The 17327-nt window shown below is 46.8% G+C and overlaps 1 protein-coding gene across 1 annotated transcript; it reads left to right on the forward strand.

Annotated features, from left to right (window-relative positions):
* Nucleotides 1–110: 110 nt before the first annotated feature.
* On the forward strand, nucleotides 111–16480 carry LOC308609376 (uncharacterized protein CXorf49 homolog; the record flags this gene model as incomplete). The annotated part of the gene is made up of 4 exons (XM_081223057.1): nucleotides 111–231; nucleotides 343–394; nucleotides 15008–16334; nucleotides 16433–16480. The coding sequence occupies 4 exons, from the start codon at nucleotides 111–113 to the stop codon at nucleotides 16478–16480; spliced, it is 1548 nt and encodes a 515-aa protein (XP_081079183.1).
* Between the last annotated feature and the right edge of the window lie 847 nt (nucleotides 16481–17327).

Genomic DNA, 17327 nt, shown 5'->3' on the forward strand with positions numbered 1-17327 from the left:
CACACACACACACACACAAACACACACACAGACAGACTTCCTTAGTCCAAATCGGTGAAAAATTTTTGTTTCAGCTGCCAGCTCACAGGCCAGGGACATCTTATCCACGCATGCATCGTGGAAAAGCCAGCAGTGGCGAGGTCGACACCAGAGGCCCCCAAGATCCAAGAAACTCAGAGCCCTTGGCCCTGAACCAGGGAGAAGTCATGCCCGGGGGGCCTGCCCCCTCAGGTGAGTGTCGTGGGTTTGATAGGAGGGGAGGGGAGAGGGGTGGAGGGCAGAAACCTCTGGCTCTGTCTCTGTTGGGGGCACAGCCATTCTCTCAGGCAGCTTCTCCCACAGGAGACGGGGTGCTGGCAGGGCTGGCCTTGAGCCACATCATCCTGTGGGGGGGGTTTGTGCGGCAGGGCTGATCGGTGGCAGTGCCACACACAGCTCCTCCGGGTGTAGATTTACAGGGGAACAGCCTTTTCTGTTAAGTCCTTTTCGCCCACATTGCTCTCCCACGTGCTGGCTGTGGCTGCAGCTCTGGGAGGGGCGAATCCAGAGGCACATAGCTTGGGGACCACAATGCAATGGGGAAATGGCTGCCCCCGGGTAACAGCGGAGGCAGCCCCAGAGAGAAGGTTCGGGCTTCTGGGCAGAGCAGGGGCGGCTGGTCGCCAGCAGAGGGTGGTGCCGCCTCACCTCACCGTAGACCCCACTTGGCCCTTTCCACCTCACTGGGAGCCTGCGAAGCTGGATTGTGTGTCCTTTCCCTCTCAGGTGACTGGGAGCCACTGGACCATCCCCCAAGACCGGAAATGCCGCAGCAGCCACTGGGAATGCCGGGCTGTCTTTGGGTAATGCTTCCTCTGGCTCCTGGAAATGCAGGCCCAAACTCGAGGCTGGGATCTGGGTCCAAGTTCAGCTGACATGTGTGGGGCCACCCCTCCCCTGCCCCCATCACGTACCCCATGGAGGGAGCCCACCTGCTTTCCACTGAGGAGCGCTTGCCATTCTAGCCACCCGGCTTTGGGGTGCAGGGCCCAGTGGAGAGGAGAAGGTGGAGGAGAGAGGAGGCCAGATTATACTAATCATTTCTCTTCCTCCTGTGTCTGCTGGCCTAGTGTCTCGTGCTACAGAGAGAAGTAGACAACCTTAAGAAGAAACTTGGTATGAGGAACCAGGGACGGAGAGCGGTGTCTTAGTTCAGAACCCGGGTGGGCACCTGGGGTGGGGGTGGGCTGCAGGTGCAGTCGGCCTCGCAGGGACCAACATCCCTGTGGCGAGGAGAACCTAGCAGGCCTGGCCCTGGAGCCAGCTGTGCATGTACAACTGGGCGTGTGTACAAGTAGCAAAGTACTGTCTGGACTGCATGCACACTTTGCCAACCAGACCAGTCCTAGGGAATCTCCTTCTGATAGGACTTTGAGAGATGCCTCGTTGATTTTCCCTTGAACTGCTGCTTGGTGTGGCTTCTAAGGTTCTTGTTGGATTGTTTGTTTGTGTGTGTGACGGGATCTGACTGGTTGTGGCACGGCCCACAGCATCAGAGCTGCTGGCACACTTTGTTTCCCTTGAGGAACCAGTTCCACATTCAATTCCGGTGGTGGGGAGTGATCTGGTCCAGAGCTCTTTGCATCGGGTCTGGAGAGGGTTTCAGCTTTCAGGGCTACGCGGTTCCTCACGGGGATAGGGGACGGGCTTCCATATCCCTCTCTCTGGAGTGCCTACTAATGCCTGTCCCTGTTGCAGACACCATGAAGGACATGGCTCTCACGATCCTGAAACTTTGAAGTGAGTGTTACACACACCGTACCCCTTCCCACAGTCCTGGCTGTTGAGCAGGGCTGGGGGCCGGCCCTGGCTTGAGGCTCTTCCCTGACTCTGCTGTTTTACAGGTTGAGCCCATCGTCTTCCTGCAGGAGGGGCAGCTGGTACCTTTGGAGCCCGGGAGCTGTGGCCAAGCTCGTTCCCTCCTGTTCTGCCTCAGCTAGGGCTTCCTCTACCCTTGTTTTGCCCCCTCCCCAGTTTCACAGCAGTTTCCAAAAAAAGTACCTCTCATATTATGTGTTCTGCCTTCTCTCTGGAGGGGTAAGGGTAGGGTTAGGGGGCCGGGGCACGGCACTGCTCCACGTCAGAGCCTTTTCCAGAACAGTATCTTTCGCATCCTGTGGTGGGGACTCTGGACCAGCCTCTGCTACCATCCCTGCAGTCAAGCCAGCTGAGTGCCTCAGGTCTGGGTCCTCTGTGTGCTCTCCCTGGCCACATTGACACGTCCTCCCTTGCCCCCGAAGGCCCTCTTCTAATTCTCTCCAAACCACCCTCCTCCTTTGGGGTCTGGTGGTTCCCATTCATCTCTGCCATTCACCCTCCCCATCAGCAGGAACTCATGACCCCCTTCCAGAGCTCCACTCTGGAAGCATTCACATCCTCCCTGCCCTCACCAGCTGACCACCCTCCTCCAGCCTGGTCGTCTCTATACCCTTGAGTGGAAATTGGCCCGTCAGGTTCTATGGCAAGTGTGGTTAGTAGGTCTGTGTTCTTGCATGGTCCCTGTCAAATACTCTTCCACCAGCCCCATGACACATTTTCCTGGAAATTATATTTCTGTGTCCCAGCTCAATCTCCCAGACTGCCTCTTTAGGACACACGAGATTGACTCTGAGCTCCATGTTCAATTTCCCCCTCACTGGAGGTTGGGGAGCACTTCCTTCCCTCAGCCGGGACCCAGGGCTGTACTAGCCTGAGACTCAGAGGGACAGATCTGTGTTTGAGTGAGGCGATTCTGCCTGGCACCCTTCCCAAAAGACCGGTATTTTACTACACAAAAGGGGGTATGATGGTAAATAGGACATTCAAGGTTGGTGACTGTGTGTCCCTGTGTGTGAATAAAAGTAATCAGGGATAATCTCCCTTGAGGGAGAAAGATGTGATTCAGGGAGTAAAGAGAGTAGAGGCTAGTCCAGGTTCTGTAAGTCATTGAATGAGCAAAAGCAAGGGTCGGATCTGTTGTGTTCAAGGGTTGTCGTTAAATTCCCAAAGCATAGGCGGGGGAGGATGCAGAAGTCACCAAACCCCACGACAGGGTGTCGGGATGCTTGAAATGTTGGATTCGCTGGAGGAGGCTCTCGATCCTACTCTGTGATCCTATGATGTCTGACAGCTACTGTGGGTGTGGATGGAATGAGATTGGGAAGAGTGGCTCCTCAGAGTAGCTCATCTTAGAATCAGGGGACCCATATATGTGACCACCCAACATGAGCTACCTGGGACAGGGGCAGGGTGGGCGCAGTGAGGATGGGAAGTAAGGAGTGACTGCGCCTGGACAATGGGGAGCACTTGAGTCCACCCTTCCCCCATATTCTCACAGTGACTCGCTCCCAGAGTCCATGGCATGAGCTCAGGTGGACAGACCACATGTGGGATGGGGCAGTCACAGACCTCAGGGTCAGAAAAGGACATTCGTGGGATTTAATCCACTCAAACCCCTCCCTGGAGATGGTGGGCTTGATTGGTGCCCAGGCTTCTGGCTGGATTCCTAGGATGTACCCAGTGCCCCCCCCCAGTCCAGCCTGTACCAGGCTTATGTTCTAGCCCCTCTTGCTTCGGCACTGCTCCCCACTGAGCTGAGGCCATTACCAATGAGTGTGTGTGCACTTTGAGGAAACAGAGCCAGCGTAGACTTTCGACCTGCCTCTAACCTGTAGAGACAGTCATTCCAGGTCTTGTGTCCCTGCAGACACTCTGGAGAGTGTGAAGCTAAGTACAGGCTGGAGACCACCATCACAGGAACTCGCTTCCCTGTGCACACTATGGAGGGTATGGGACCAGCTCAGTGGTATGGCACCATCCCTTCCGGCCTGAAGCCCTCTGGCTCAGAGCCCATTCCCTCTAGCCTCTAACCACAGTGTGCACACTGGGGGAAAAGTGAAACCAGAAGAGAAATACTGCCCCAAGCCCTCAGGACCCGGCTATATCCCAGACCAATGTGGAGACTGCCATCACACCTGGGAGAAACCCAACTTCCTCAGGGCTCTTAACTCTGGCCCCTCAGGTCCCAACCCCACACCTGAAAGGGCAGTGAGGGCCATTGAGCAGAGAAGCAGCCCCAGCTCACACCTTATTCTGGCTCTAGCCCCTTCAACTCCAGACCTGTTTCCCACCCAGGCAGTGACTGCCACCACGCCCTAGGGGAAGATGCAGCCCATGCTCACTTCATATCTAGCTCTCCCTCCAGAGCCACTGGGCACGTGCAGACTGAACAGGGATGGTCCCACACAAGAACACACCCTCAAGACTGGGATAGATAACTGTCTCACCTAATTTCATAGAGACAGAGAAAGTTTTAAAAAGATGAGTAGACAGGGGAACATGTTTCAAATTAAAGACAAGAAAAGATGCTGAAAAAAACCCTAAGGAAACTGATAAATAATTTAACTGATGAAGAGTTCATAGCAGTAGTAATATGAATGCTAACTGAACTGGGGCAAAGAATAGATGAACAGTGAGAATTTTTAACAAAGAACTAGAAAATATAAAAAGGACAAGTCAGAGCCGAATATAATAACTGAAATTACAAATACACTAGAGGGAATTAACAGCAGATTAGGTGACAGAGAAGAACACATAAGCAGTCTGGAAAGTAGAATAATGGAAATCACTCAATCATAAGTGCAAAAAACAATTTTTTTAATGAGAATAATTTAAGGGAGCTGTGGGACAACATCAAGCATACTCACATTTGCATTATAGGGGTCCCAGAGGAGAAGAGAGAGAGAAAGGGGTTGAAAATGTATTTGATGAAATTATGGCTGAAAACTTCCCTAATCTGAAGAAAGAAACACAGAGGAAGCACAGAGAGTCCCAAACAAAATGAACCCATACACATCCACATCAAGACATATAATTAAAAGGGCAAAAGTTAAAGAGAGAATTCTAAAGGTAGCAAGAGCAAAACAAGAGTCACATACAAGGGAAGTCCCATAAGCCTATCAGCTAATTTTTCTGCATAAACTTTGCATGTCAGAAGGGAGTGGCATGATAAGATTTAAAGTGCTGAGAGGGAAAACCCTACAACCTAGGATACTTTACCCAACAAGGTTATCATTCAGAATTGAAGGAGAGATAAAGGCTTCTCAGACAAGCAAAAATTAAAAGAGTTCATCAATACTAAACCAACCTTACAAGAAGGGTTAAAAGGTCTTCTTGAAGTAAAAAAAAAAAAAAAACACTGGCTACAACAGGAAATAAGAAATTAAAGGACGGGGAAAATATACTGGTGAAGCAATTATATCATAAAGGCTGGGTATTTACCAGTTAAATAAGCTAGTACAAAGGTTAAAAGACAAAAATTGTAAAATCAACTGTAACTACAATAAACATTTAAATGATAGACATGGAGATGTGAAATATGACGTCAAAAACACAAAATGCTGGGAGGTGAGTAAAAAATGTAGAGCTTTCAGAATGTGTTTGAACATATATGACTATCGGTTGCAATCAAATAGTTATAGGTCAACATAAATGAACTCCATGGTAACCATAAATCAAAGACCTACTATAGATCTACCAAAACTAGAGAGAAAGGAACACAAACATAACACTGAGGAAAATCATCAAACCACAAGAGAGACACTAAAAGAAGAAAGCATCCTCCTGACTTCAAACTGCAAGTTGCAGAACGATGGCCTCAGATACACATTAGTAAATGTTTTTAAATCCCAAATGAATCCTACCTAATATTTGATAACCTTTGGGTGTATGTTTCAATGTCTGAAAGACAGTTTTCACTAGAGGTTAAAGTTGTGGGATAGCTTCTAACAGGACCCAATAGGTTTATACAACAAATTTATGACCTTGGATCTCCCCAGATTGGTTAGGAAGGTGTACAATTGGTTTCCTTTAGGCTCAATGTCACCTACAGGTAGCCTTGAAAACAGCCGCTGTCATCCTGCTTTCAATGTGGGCATGTTGGGTTCAATCAGTTTTCCAATGGTATGATTATTTGGCTGCAATATTTATTCCCACACTTGGAATAGAAGATATCATTACTCATATAGAGGCTTTAACAAAATTCACCCAGCAAGCCTTAAATGATAGTAACCAAGCCGTGTGTTTGCTCAGTTCAGAAATTTCCATGATGAGAAAAGCAGTCCTACAGAATTGCATGGCCCTCAATATTCTAACAGCTTCCCAAGGGGGAGCTTATGCTGTAATACATAGTGAACGTTTTGTTTTTATACCTGATGAGTCTTCTAATGCAACCCCCGCTTATGATGCGTATGAAAAATTGGATTTCCACTCTGAATGATCATCTTCCCAGTTTAAGGGAAATGCTAGGAAAATGGTATGGTTCAAGAGGATATTGGCTTAAATCTTTACTAATGATATTGTTGCTCCTATTTCCAACTTTGATTACAGTTTGTGTAACTTATAAAGTTTTAGTTTCTTGTTTTTTGCACTGTGTATCACCTGCTCCTACTAAGATAATGATATCTAAACAACTGGAAACTATTGATCACATCTATAGTTCTCTATAAAATAATGGACATGCACAATGCACATGCAAGGTAAAATTGGTGCAAGTCCTATTGGACAACTTGGAATTGGCCGTTAGTCCTTGCCAGACATCTTACTAGTACCACCCCCTAAAAGGAAAGAAAGAACCGGGCTATTAGGACCCAGCATCGAGGGACATGATGGACCCAAGGCACGTAAAGAACCACCCTAGCATTTAGGGACCAAATACTTGATCACCTAATGCTTTCTATTGAAAGATTAATGATCAAAAGTGGAATTACTGAAATAAAATTATTTTCAGGCAGGACAAGAAACATTTTAAACATAAAATTCTCTCTCTGCCCATTTGAGCCACTACACCCTCCCCTTTAGTGTGATTTGTGCATCACATTATACATTAACTAGATCCCCTTAAAAGATACAGGAATGCCCACACACCAAAAAAAAGAAAAAAAAGAAAGAAAGAAAGAAAGAAAGAAAGAAAGAAAGAAAGAAAGAAAATAAAGAAAAAGAGAAGAAAAAGAAATTTCCTCCTGGAATCAGCGAGGTAACTCCTTAAGAGGTAACTTTCCTTTCTCAATCCTGTAATGCCTCATTAATACCCACTACTCGCCTTGTTGGACTATGTAAACTATTAATATGCTACTTTGTCTCAAAAACTTATATCACGGTTTTACCTCCAATGGGTGGAACAGTCCTCAGAGTTTTCTGAAGATTGTCTCCCAGGTTATAGTCCTCAGGTTGGCTCAAATAAAAATTTCCATTTTTCTTCGATTGACTCTTGATTAATTTTTTTGGACAACACAATGAAACCAAAAGATGGTTTTTTAAAAAGATAACAAATCACAAACCTTAGGCAGACAGACCAAGAAAAAAAAAAAGATTCCTAAGGAATCACTAAACTCAGGGCTGAAAAGGGAGACATCACCATTGAGCCTATTGAATTTAAAAAAACATAAGAAAATAGTATGAAAAATTTTATACCAACAAATTAGACACATATATGCAATGAAAACATTTGTAGAGAGACACAAACTTCAAAACAGACTCAATAATAGACAATCAATTAAATTAATAATTAAAAATATTCCCACAATGATGCTCCTGTCCAGATGGCATCACTGCTGAATGCTATCAAACATTTCAGATGGAAATAATAGCAACACTCCAGAAATTCTTCCAGAAAATAGAAGAGGAATGAATACTTTCAAAATAGCTCTAGTAGGCCAATATTACTGTAGTGTGAGCCTCTGACAGTTTTTTTTTTCTTAATTGTAATGCAAGTGCCTGACATTAAGCTTTTGATTGCTGAGGCACCACTTCAAAGACAGCTATATCAAAAAGAACAAATTGCCAGCTACACGACTAGGTAAAGAGCCAGGCCACCACACCCCTGAAGTTTCCTTTGTTTTAGAGATCTCTGATTGACTTAGATAACTGACCCTTTGGCTGCTTGTTTTTCCCTTCTTGTGCTTTAATTCCCATTCTGTGTTAAGTTCATCGATAAAGAGTGAATCTGAGAAACCCTAGGCCCCTCACTCTTGACCCCGATACATACATAACCCCAGGTCCCAGCTCTCTTTCTCCACCCACAACCTTTCTGTGTGGTCCAAGGCATGCCATGTACCCTCCATGACTTATGAGTAATAAACTTCGTCCTTACAAAGTCTCCTAAAGGTTATTGCTGAGGTGCCTCTTGCAATTATAATAAGAACCACAAGGGCTAGTTCAACCACAACATTGGTTCTGAAAGGGGAAATATCTGTGGGGGCTCGCCTTGGAGTACAGGTAAGTGCCTCCAGGTATTTCTAGCTGACAGTATCACTGTCGATTGGCTGAGACCAGCACAATTACCCTGATGCCCAAAACACACAAAGACATCCAAAATAAAGAAAATTGCATACCAATCTTTCTCATGAATATAGATGAAATAACCCTCAAGAAAATATTAACAAACGGAATTCAGAAACATATAAAAAGGATTATATACCATAACCAAGTGGGATTTATTCTAGAAATACAAGGTTGGTTTAACATCTAAAAATCAATTTATGTAACACACTATTTTAAAAGAAGAAAGCACTGAAACATTATCATATTAACTGACACAGAAAGAGCATGTGACAAAATTCCACCACCTTTCATGATAAAAACAATTTAAAAAAACTAGGAATAGAAAGAAATTTCTTCAGCATCATAAAGGATATCTATGAAAAACCTACAGCTAACATCATATTCAGTAGTGAAAGACTGCATACCTTTTCCCTAAAGTCAGCAACAAAGACATGCTCACTACTTTTATTCATTATTGCACTGGAAGTTTGAGCCAGTTCAAACAGGGAAGAAGAAGAACTAAAAGTCATCCAGATAGGAAATAAAAAGGGAGTCTTTTTTTATTCTCAGATGACATGATTTCATATGCAGACAATCCTAAGGAATCCACAAAAACGGATCTAACGGTAGAACTAATAAAGAAGTTCAACAGATCACAGAATACAAGAGTAATACATAAAACAAATTTTATTGCTATATACATGTAGCAAATAATCCAAAAATGAAATCAAGGAACACTTAATTCTAGCTACAATAGCATCAAAAAGAATTAAATGCTTAGGCATATATTTAACAAACCAAATGTAATACTTATGCACTGAGAAACACAAATTGATGTTTGTTGAGAGAAATTAAAGATGATCTAAATAAATGGAAAGGCATTGCATGTTCATGGTTGTAAGACTCAATATTTATATGGTAATTCTCCCCAAACTGACATATAGATTCAATTCAATCTCTATCGAAATTTCAGCAGGCTTTCTTTGTAGAAACTCACAGGCTGATCCAGAAAATTCATATGGAAATGAAAAACAAAACAAAACAGAATATCCAAAACTACTTCAAAAAAGAACAAACTTGGAAGATTCCACCTTCTGATTTCAAAACTTACGATAAAAATAAAGGTAATCAAGTTAGTGTGATACCGACATAGAGATAGATCACTGGAACAGAATCGAGAGGTTAGAAATAACGAACTCTCCTTATATTTATGGTCAATGATTTTCAATTCAATGGGGAAAGGATAGTCTTTTCAACATATGGTGCTGGCACAACTGGATATCATGCAAAACTACAAACTTCGAGCCTTACTTCACAGCACACACAAAACTTAATGCAAAATGGACCAGAGACTTAAAAGTAAAACCTACAACTATAAATCTGTTAAAAGAAACCCTAGGAGAAAAATATTTGTACGCATGAGCTAGGCGATGATTTCTTAGATACAACACCAAAAGCATGATCCACAAAAGAAAAACTTGATAAATTGGACTTCGTCAAAATTTAAAACATTTATGCTTCAGAAGGCACTATTCAGAAAATGAAAAGACAAGGTACAGACTGGGAGAAAATATTTGAAAGTCACAGATCTAACAAAGAACTTGTATGCAGAATAAAGAATAAGAATAATAAATAAATAAGAAAATGACCCCATTAAAAAATTGGGTAAAAGATTTGTATAGACATTTAACCAAAGAAGGTATAGAAATGGTTAATAAGCATATGAAAGGATGTTCACAGCCACTAGTCAGTAGGGAAATATAAATCAAAACCATAATGAGATACCATGTTGCCAAAACAATAGGATGGCTATAATCCAAAATACAGATAATAACAAATATTTGGATTTGGAGAAATTTGAATCCTCATACACTTCTGGTGATAATGTAAACTAGTTGAATCTTTTTGGAAAATATTCTGGTGTTTTCTTAAAAAGTTAAACATAGAGTTACCATATGATCCAGAATGTCCATTCCTAGGGATCTACCGAAGAGAACTGAAAACATATGTTCACACAAAAACTCATGAACTCAAAATGTATATGAATATGCTTAACAGCATTGAGTTTGGGAATATAATCCATAACATGCCCAAACTAAACACAACCCAAATGCCCATAAACTGATGAATGTATAAATAGAATGTGGTATACCCATACCATGGAATATTATTTGGCAATACAAATAACTGAAGTACTGATGCATGCTACAACATGGGTGAACCTCGAAAACATTACATTAAGTGAAAGAAGCCAGACAACATGTACTATATATTGTGTGATTCCATTTATACAAAATTTCCTAAATAGGCAAATCATAGAGACAGAAAGTAGTTTATTACTTGCCTATAGGGCTGGGGGTGGGTTGGGGGGTTCGGGGTGTTGGGTAAGGGATACAAGGCGTCTTCTTGGGCTAACAAAAATATCCTAAAATTGATTGTGATAGATGCACAACTGTGAATATACGAAAAGCCATTGAATAAGGCATTTTATTTCTTAATTCATTTTTATTGCAAAAACACAGACTAGGAAACCTACCTTATTAACAATTTTTTAGTGTACAGTGTGGTTAACTATATGAACATTGTTGCAATCAGATCTCCGGAATTCTTCATCTTGCATGACTGCAAATCTATACTCATGGAACAACAACTCCCCGTTTCCCCCTCACCCAAACCTTTGGCAACCAGGATTCTACTTTCTGCTTCTAAGAGTTTGACTACTTTAGGTACCCCATATAAGTGGAAACATGCTGTATTTGTCCTTTGTGAGTGGCTTGCTTCACTTAGTATAATATCCTCAAAGTTCATCCATACTACAGCATATAGCAAGATTTCCTTCTTTTTAAAGGCTGAATAATATTCGGTTATATGTATACATTATATATACCACCTTTTATCTATTCACCTGTTGATAGATATTTAGGTTGTCCTCACCCCTTGGCTATTGTGAATAGTGGTACAGTGAACATGGGAGTGCAATAATCTATGCAAGATCCTGATTTCAATTATTTTGTAATGTAAATGTAAATATACGGAAGTGAGAATGCTGGATCATATGGGAGTTCTATTTTTATTTTTTTAGGAACTTCCATACTGTTTTCCATGGCGGGTGCACAATTTTACACTCCCACCAGCAATGCACAAGGAATTCATTTTCTTCACTACCTTGCCAACACTTGCTATTTTGAGTTGTTTTTTTTTTAATACTGGCCATGTTAGCAGTTGTGAGGTGATAACTCATTGTGCTTTTGAATTGCATTTCCCTGTTGACTAGTGATGTTGAGCATTTTTCATATACCTGTAGGCCATTTATGTGTCTTCTTTGGAGAAATATCTAATCAATTCCTTTGTCCATTTTTAAATTGTGTTATTTGGGTTTTCTCTGTTTCTTTGTTTTTGAAAGCATAAGCCACAGACTGGGAAACAATATTTGCAAAGCACACATGATAAAAAACTTGTATCCGAAAGAGATAAAGAACATTCGATATTCAGTAATGAGAAATCAAACAACACAATAAACAATGAGCAAAAAAAAAAAATCGAACTGACATCGTGCTTACTGGATGGTCAGTAAGCTACTGAGAAGATGTTTCACCTCATTAGTCATTAGGGACATAACTAAAGCCAGAATGAAATACGACAACATAGCTATAAACATGGCTGAAATAAAAACAAAATACAGACAATACCAAGTGCTAGACAGACTGAGGAACAGCTAGAACTCTCCTGCATTGCTGGTGAGAATGCAAAAAATGGTATAGACTCTCTGGAAACAGTTAAAAATACACTAACGATTCAATCCAGCAAGTTAACTCCTAGATATTTACCCAAGAGAAATGAAAACTTATATTCACAAAAAATCTGTATGCAAATGTTCACAGCACTTTTCTTAGATGCTTGGGCGACTGCACACTGGCACCGGACACAGACATATCTAGGACTACTGGACACAGTTTCTGAGCTGACACTGATCCCGGAAGCCCAAAGTGTCATGATGGGGCCCCATTAGAGTGGGGCTTATGAGGTTCTGGCAGTAAAAGGAGTTGGGGATAGAGATCAGTTCACGGTGAGCTGACTGGGTCCCTGGACAAACATAGTGGTCATTTCTCCAGTCCCCAAGCTGATAATTCTAAGTGATACACTTGGCAGTTGGAGCAATGACCTACACGTTGGGTCATTGGTCTGTGGAGTAAGAGCTATCATGGTGGGGAAGGCCAAAAGGAACCTCTGCCACTGGCTCCCACCCTGGGCCAAGAGAGTACATCAAAGCCAGTATTGGATCCTGGTGAGCATAACGGGGTAAAGCAGAGATTAGTGACATCATTGGAGACGTATGGGATGTATGGGAAGAGGAGGTAGGAGAGCCACAGGGACGAAGAGAGTGGAGAAGGTGAGAAGTTCCGGGAGTCCCTCTATGGGGGAGGGAGGAAGGGAATGGAAATGGTGAGAGGGAAGATGGAGGCTTCCACTGGATCCACTGGTAATGTTTCATAGGATGCTGGTGGATGCAGGAGATTTTGCTATATCCTTCCTTATCCATTTTAACATATTTGAAATAGCACACCATGCCTTAAAAAGTCACTGGGAGAAGTGGAAGAGGGCGGTATCCACAAACAGGCAGGCACCATCGGGGGCAGGCTCGAGGAGGAGGATTGCAGATTTACAGTGCACCCAGTCTCCCCTGCTCTGTAACTTCTCCAGCATGGCCAGCTTCTCAGGTGCAGAAACTCAGGCCCAGAAAACTGGGCCTTTGAGTTCCACAGGCAACAGCGGTTCAGACACGCCAGGACTCTCCAGGAGGTCAGCCAGAGCAGGATGCAGGAGAGAGAGGTGACTGAAGACAGAGGAGTATGAACGGGAAGGAGCAGAAGGAAGGTATGGGAGGAATGGAGGGGTGTCAGAGCAGGAGTTGGGTGGCAGACAAGGGAAATTCTAACACCCATGGGCCATAGAGAAACCAAGGGAGGCACCACTCCCCAGACATCAGTACTGCTCAGCTCAGGGAAGCTGAGAACTGACAGTTCCAAGAAAAATTGAGAGACACCTGGCTATCCACACCGACCGCCATCACAACTGGTAGGCCTTGGTTGTGCGTCCTTCAAAACTTTAAAACATACTTGTACATATACTTAAATGAATTCTCATATATTACGTAGGATTGACTGGTGTGTGTGTGTGCCCACGCACGCAAGTGATTTAACTTACAAATGTGAATCCAAAGCCATCGTTCTGCAACTTGCAGTTTGAAGTCAGGCAGGTGCTTTCAAAAGCTGTGAGAATGGCCTGATGCATTCCGTTGGACTGCCACGCTTTATGCTACTGGATGCTAAGCCACGTTGCATTCATCCATTTCCTTACTGATGGGAATTTGGAGTGCTCCCAGTTTTTCCCATCACCAACACCCTTGTGCATGGGCTCCTGTACACTACAGGTACCAGCGTGTCTCCGGAAGAAGTACCAGGCAGCGGACTTGCCAGAACATAGAGGAAATACCTATTTTTTTTTCTTCCTTTTTAAGGTCTTCGGCTCAAAGCAAGGACTCTGGAGTCAGATTGATTGGTTTCAATCCTGCCGCTGATCCCCACGAGCCGAATGACCTTGGGCCAGTGGCTGAACCTCTCAGTGCCTGTTTGCTCACCGGTAAGAGGCCAGTAATAGTTGGTACTATAGTTCTAGGAGTGTCACGCTGATGCATTACTATTTATGCCCAGCGCTTAGAAGAGTGCCAGGCACAGAGTCCGTGCTGGCACTAAGTTGCTTTCAATGGATTCTGCCAAATTACCTCCCAAATGGGTCTCTTGCACCACCGCCACAGGGGTTTGCTCCTCACCTCTCCCACCCTCGGAATGGTTAAGCTCTTTGAAGGTTGTCAACCTAGTGTGTGAAACCCGATTCGTGGTTTTAGTTCACATCTCCAGGATCAGCGGTGGCGAGCATCTTTTGGGGTGTAACTGGCCACTGCGATTTCTTCTTCTTTGAATTTGCCTCAGAGAGGGGGAAGGGCTGATGGAGCGAGGCCAACCCCAATCTGTCCGCCAACCCCAGTCTGTCCGCCAAACCTGCCTGCCAATGACGTTTGCTGAGCCACATTTGATGGAGCAGTTGAGACAGAGACCTTACAGAACGAAAATACGATCCCTTTGCTCTCTGGCCGACCCCTGATCACTGACTGCGGGACTCCTGTGCCCATTCTCCTGTTGGGTCGTAAGGCTTGCGGTGGAAGGGAGGCTGGCAAATGCTTTTGGCGCGTGCTAGGCATCCAGTGCCTCCATCTTGACATTTCATCCTCACCACCCCTGGAGCCCGGCGCCCTCACTCCCCGACCCCCTGTATAGATGGGAAACGGAGGCTCAGAGCTGTGACTCTAACCGGAAAGGGGAGGCGGGACAGGAGGAGGCGGGCCGAGAGTCTTGACAGAGGGAAGCACTCCCACCATCCCCTTCAGCAGCCAACTGCTCGGACCGCCCACGGGCTTGAGGGCAAAGCAGAGGCCCTCGACCCCATTGGTTAGGCCTCGAGGGGACAGGCGAACAAGGCGCCCGCTGGTTGGCGGGGGCCGGACCAATGAGGAGGCCGCGTCGCAGGCGTGAGAGGCGCGCTGAAAGTGGCGCGTCGTTTCGTTTGAGACGAGCTCGTGCAGCGCCTGAGGTGGTTGACGCTGCCGTCTGAGCGCCGCCCGCCTCGTCCGCCGTGACCGCGACCGCGACTCGGGCCATCAACAGTCGCCCCGGTTCCGCGGCCGCCTGGGTCGCGACATGAGCTCCCCAGATGAGGTGTCTGTGTGGGGAACGGGTTTCGGCCCAGGGGGCGGGGAGCGGGCCGGCGTCCGCCCAGCCGGCCGCGCAGTTCCGCGGGGACCCGACCGCGGCCCCGAGCCCAGGAAGCCGCCGAGCGGCGGGGGCGGGAGCAGCTGCCCGGATCCCAAGAGCTTCCAGTCAGAGTGGGAGATGCTAGAAGCGGGAGGTCCGGTGCTGTGTGGCCGTGAAGGCCGACCTGGCTCCCCGGCTGATGACATGAGGGACCTCCTTGACCTGGCCGAGGAGTCTGCGGCGGGCACCACGCAGCAGCTGTACGACTGGGACACGCTGGGCTTCTGCAGATACCCGTTGGCGGAGCCCTGCGCCTCTTTGGAAGTGTCCGCCGGCCTCGAGGCGGGTCCCGGCGGTCCAGGAGCGACCGCCCAGAGCTGTGGGGAAGCGCCGCCGGCTCTGGCCGACCCTTTCCACCTCGATGGGTCCGAAGCGGGTCGGGCCTGGGGGGAGCCTAAGAGAGCCACTAAGCGTAGGTTGAACGTGGCTGCGGATTGCCAGCGCTTCTCCGCGGAAGCCCTGGGCCTGCTGCTATCCGACTCCGAGTCCTCAGATGAGTTCAGTGACACAGAGCTGATGACGGTGAGTACTTACCCCGGAGGAGGAGGCCAGGCCGAGCCCAGCAGACCCGAGGATCCCGGGGACACTCCCAGTCACTCGAATTTCCAAGTCAGGGAGAATTTCCTTCACGTGACAGGCTCCTCCCTGTCCTCGGCTCTGCGAGGACTCTCTTCGGTTGTGGAAAGGCAGGGCGTGGGAGAGCAGGGCATCTCTTCCCCTAAGAAAATGCAGAGCGTGCTCTGGGGGGACGGGAGCAGCAAGCCCAGCTCCCCGGGAGCTGCTGCTGCTGCTGCTACGGCAGGTGGCCTGCTGCAGGTCACTCCTAGGAAGAAGGGGACCCAGGAGAAGAAATCCCTCGGGGGAGCCTTCACACTTGCCCTGGGGAAAAACTTCCCTTCCTGGGGGCAGCGAATCTGGGCACCTCCGCTGGAACCGGCCACCTTCCCCCCAGTCTCTGGTATTCCGCTGCTTGGGAGATCCAAGAGGTATACCTTGGGCCCTTCCGGAACCAAACAGGCCAAGCACACCAGCGCTGGGAAGAAATCCGTGGTCACGTGGACAAGGGAGTCTGAGGCTGTGGCGGGAGAAGATAAGGACCCAAATAGAGACCCAGCCCCAAAGGGCCAAGTGAGTAGGCCAGGCTCCTCCTCTCTCCCCACTCTTCCCCGCCCCCACCGCACCCAGAGCACACGTCTTCACCCATGCTGCCTCTGTCCACCCCTCAGGGGTCGTCATTGGGTGCCCCTCGGTCACTGGGTCATTATGATGCCTGATCGGGCTCCTTTTACTAGGGACAAACAGTAAGGTAGCACTTCGGGTGTGCTGGGCCTGGTTCTCCACCCTTGGCCTGTTTCCAGCGTCCTCTGAGAGACTGGGGCTGGGATGGAAGGGAGGGTTGGTAGCTGAATTGGGTCGGGGGATCCCTTAAAAGCTTCCCCGAAAAGCCTCAGTATTTAGACTCACCAGCTTCCTGAATCCTATCTCCTAGGTGTTCCCCAGACCTTCCTTGCAGGGGCCCTGGGCTTACTCAGTGCCCCACTGTTGTCCCTAGATCACCTCTGCCTGCTGGCCTGGGGCTGACGGAGGGAGAAAGTGCTAATGAGATCAGCCTTTCAATTCCCTTCCCAATTCCCTGCCTCACCCCGGCCCAAATCACACAACACTCTCTCTCTCTCTCTCTCTCTCTCTCTCTCTCTCTCTCTCTCACACACACACACACACACACACACACACACAAACACACACACAGACAGACTTCCTTAGTCCAAATCGGTGAAAAATTTTTGTTTCAGCTGCCAGCTCACAGGCCAGGGACATCTTATCCACGCATGCATCGTGGAAAAGCCAGCAGTGGCGAGGTCGACACCAGAGGCCCCCAAGATCCAAGAAACTCAGAGCCCTTGGCCCTGAACCAGGGAGAAGTCATGCCCGGGGGGCCTGCCCCCTCAGGTGAGTGTCGTGGGTTTGATAGGAGGGGAGGGGAGAGGGGTGGAGGGCAGAAACCTCTGGCTCTGTCTCTGTTGGGGGCACAGCCGTTCTCTCAGGCAGCTTCTCCCACAGGAGACGGGGTGCTGGCAGGGCTGGCCTTGAGCCACATCATCCTGTGTGGGGGGTTTGTGC

Source organism: Mesoplodon bidens (assembly GCF_964165515.1).
Source record: "Mesoplodon bidens genome assembly, chromosome: X".
NCBI classification, from domain to species: domain Eukaryota; kingdom Metazoa; phylum Chordata; class Mammalia; order Artiodactyla; family Ziphiidae; genus Mesoplodon; species Mesoplodon bidens.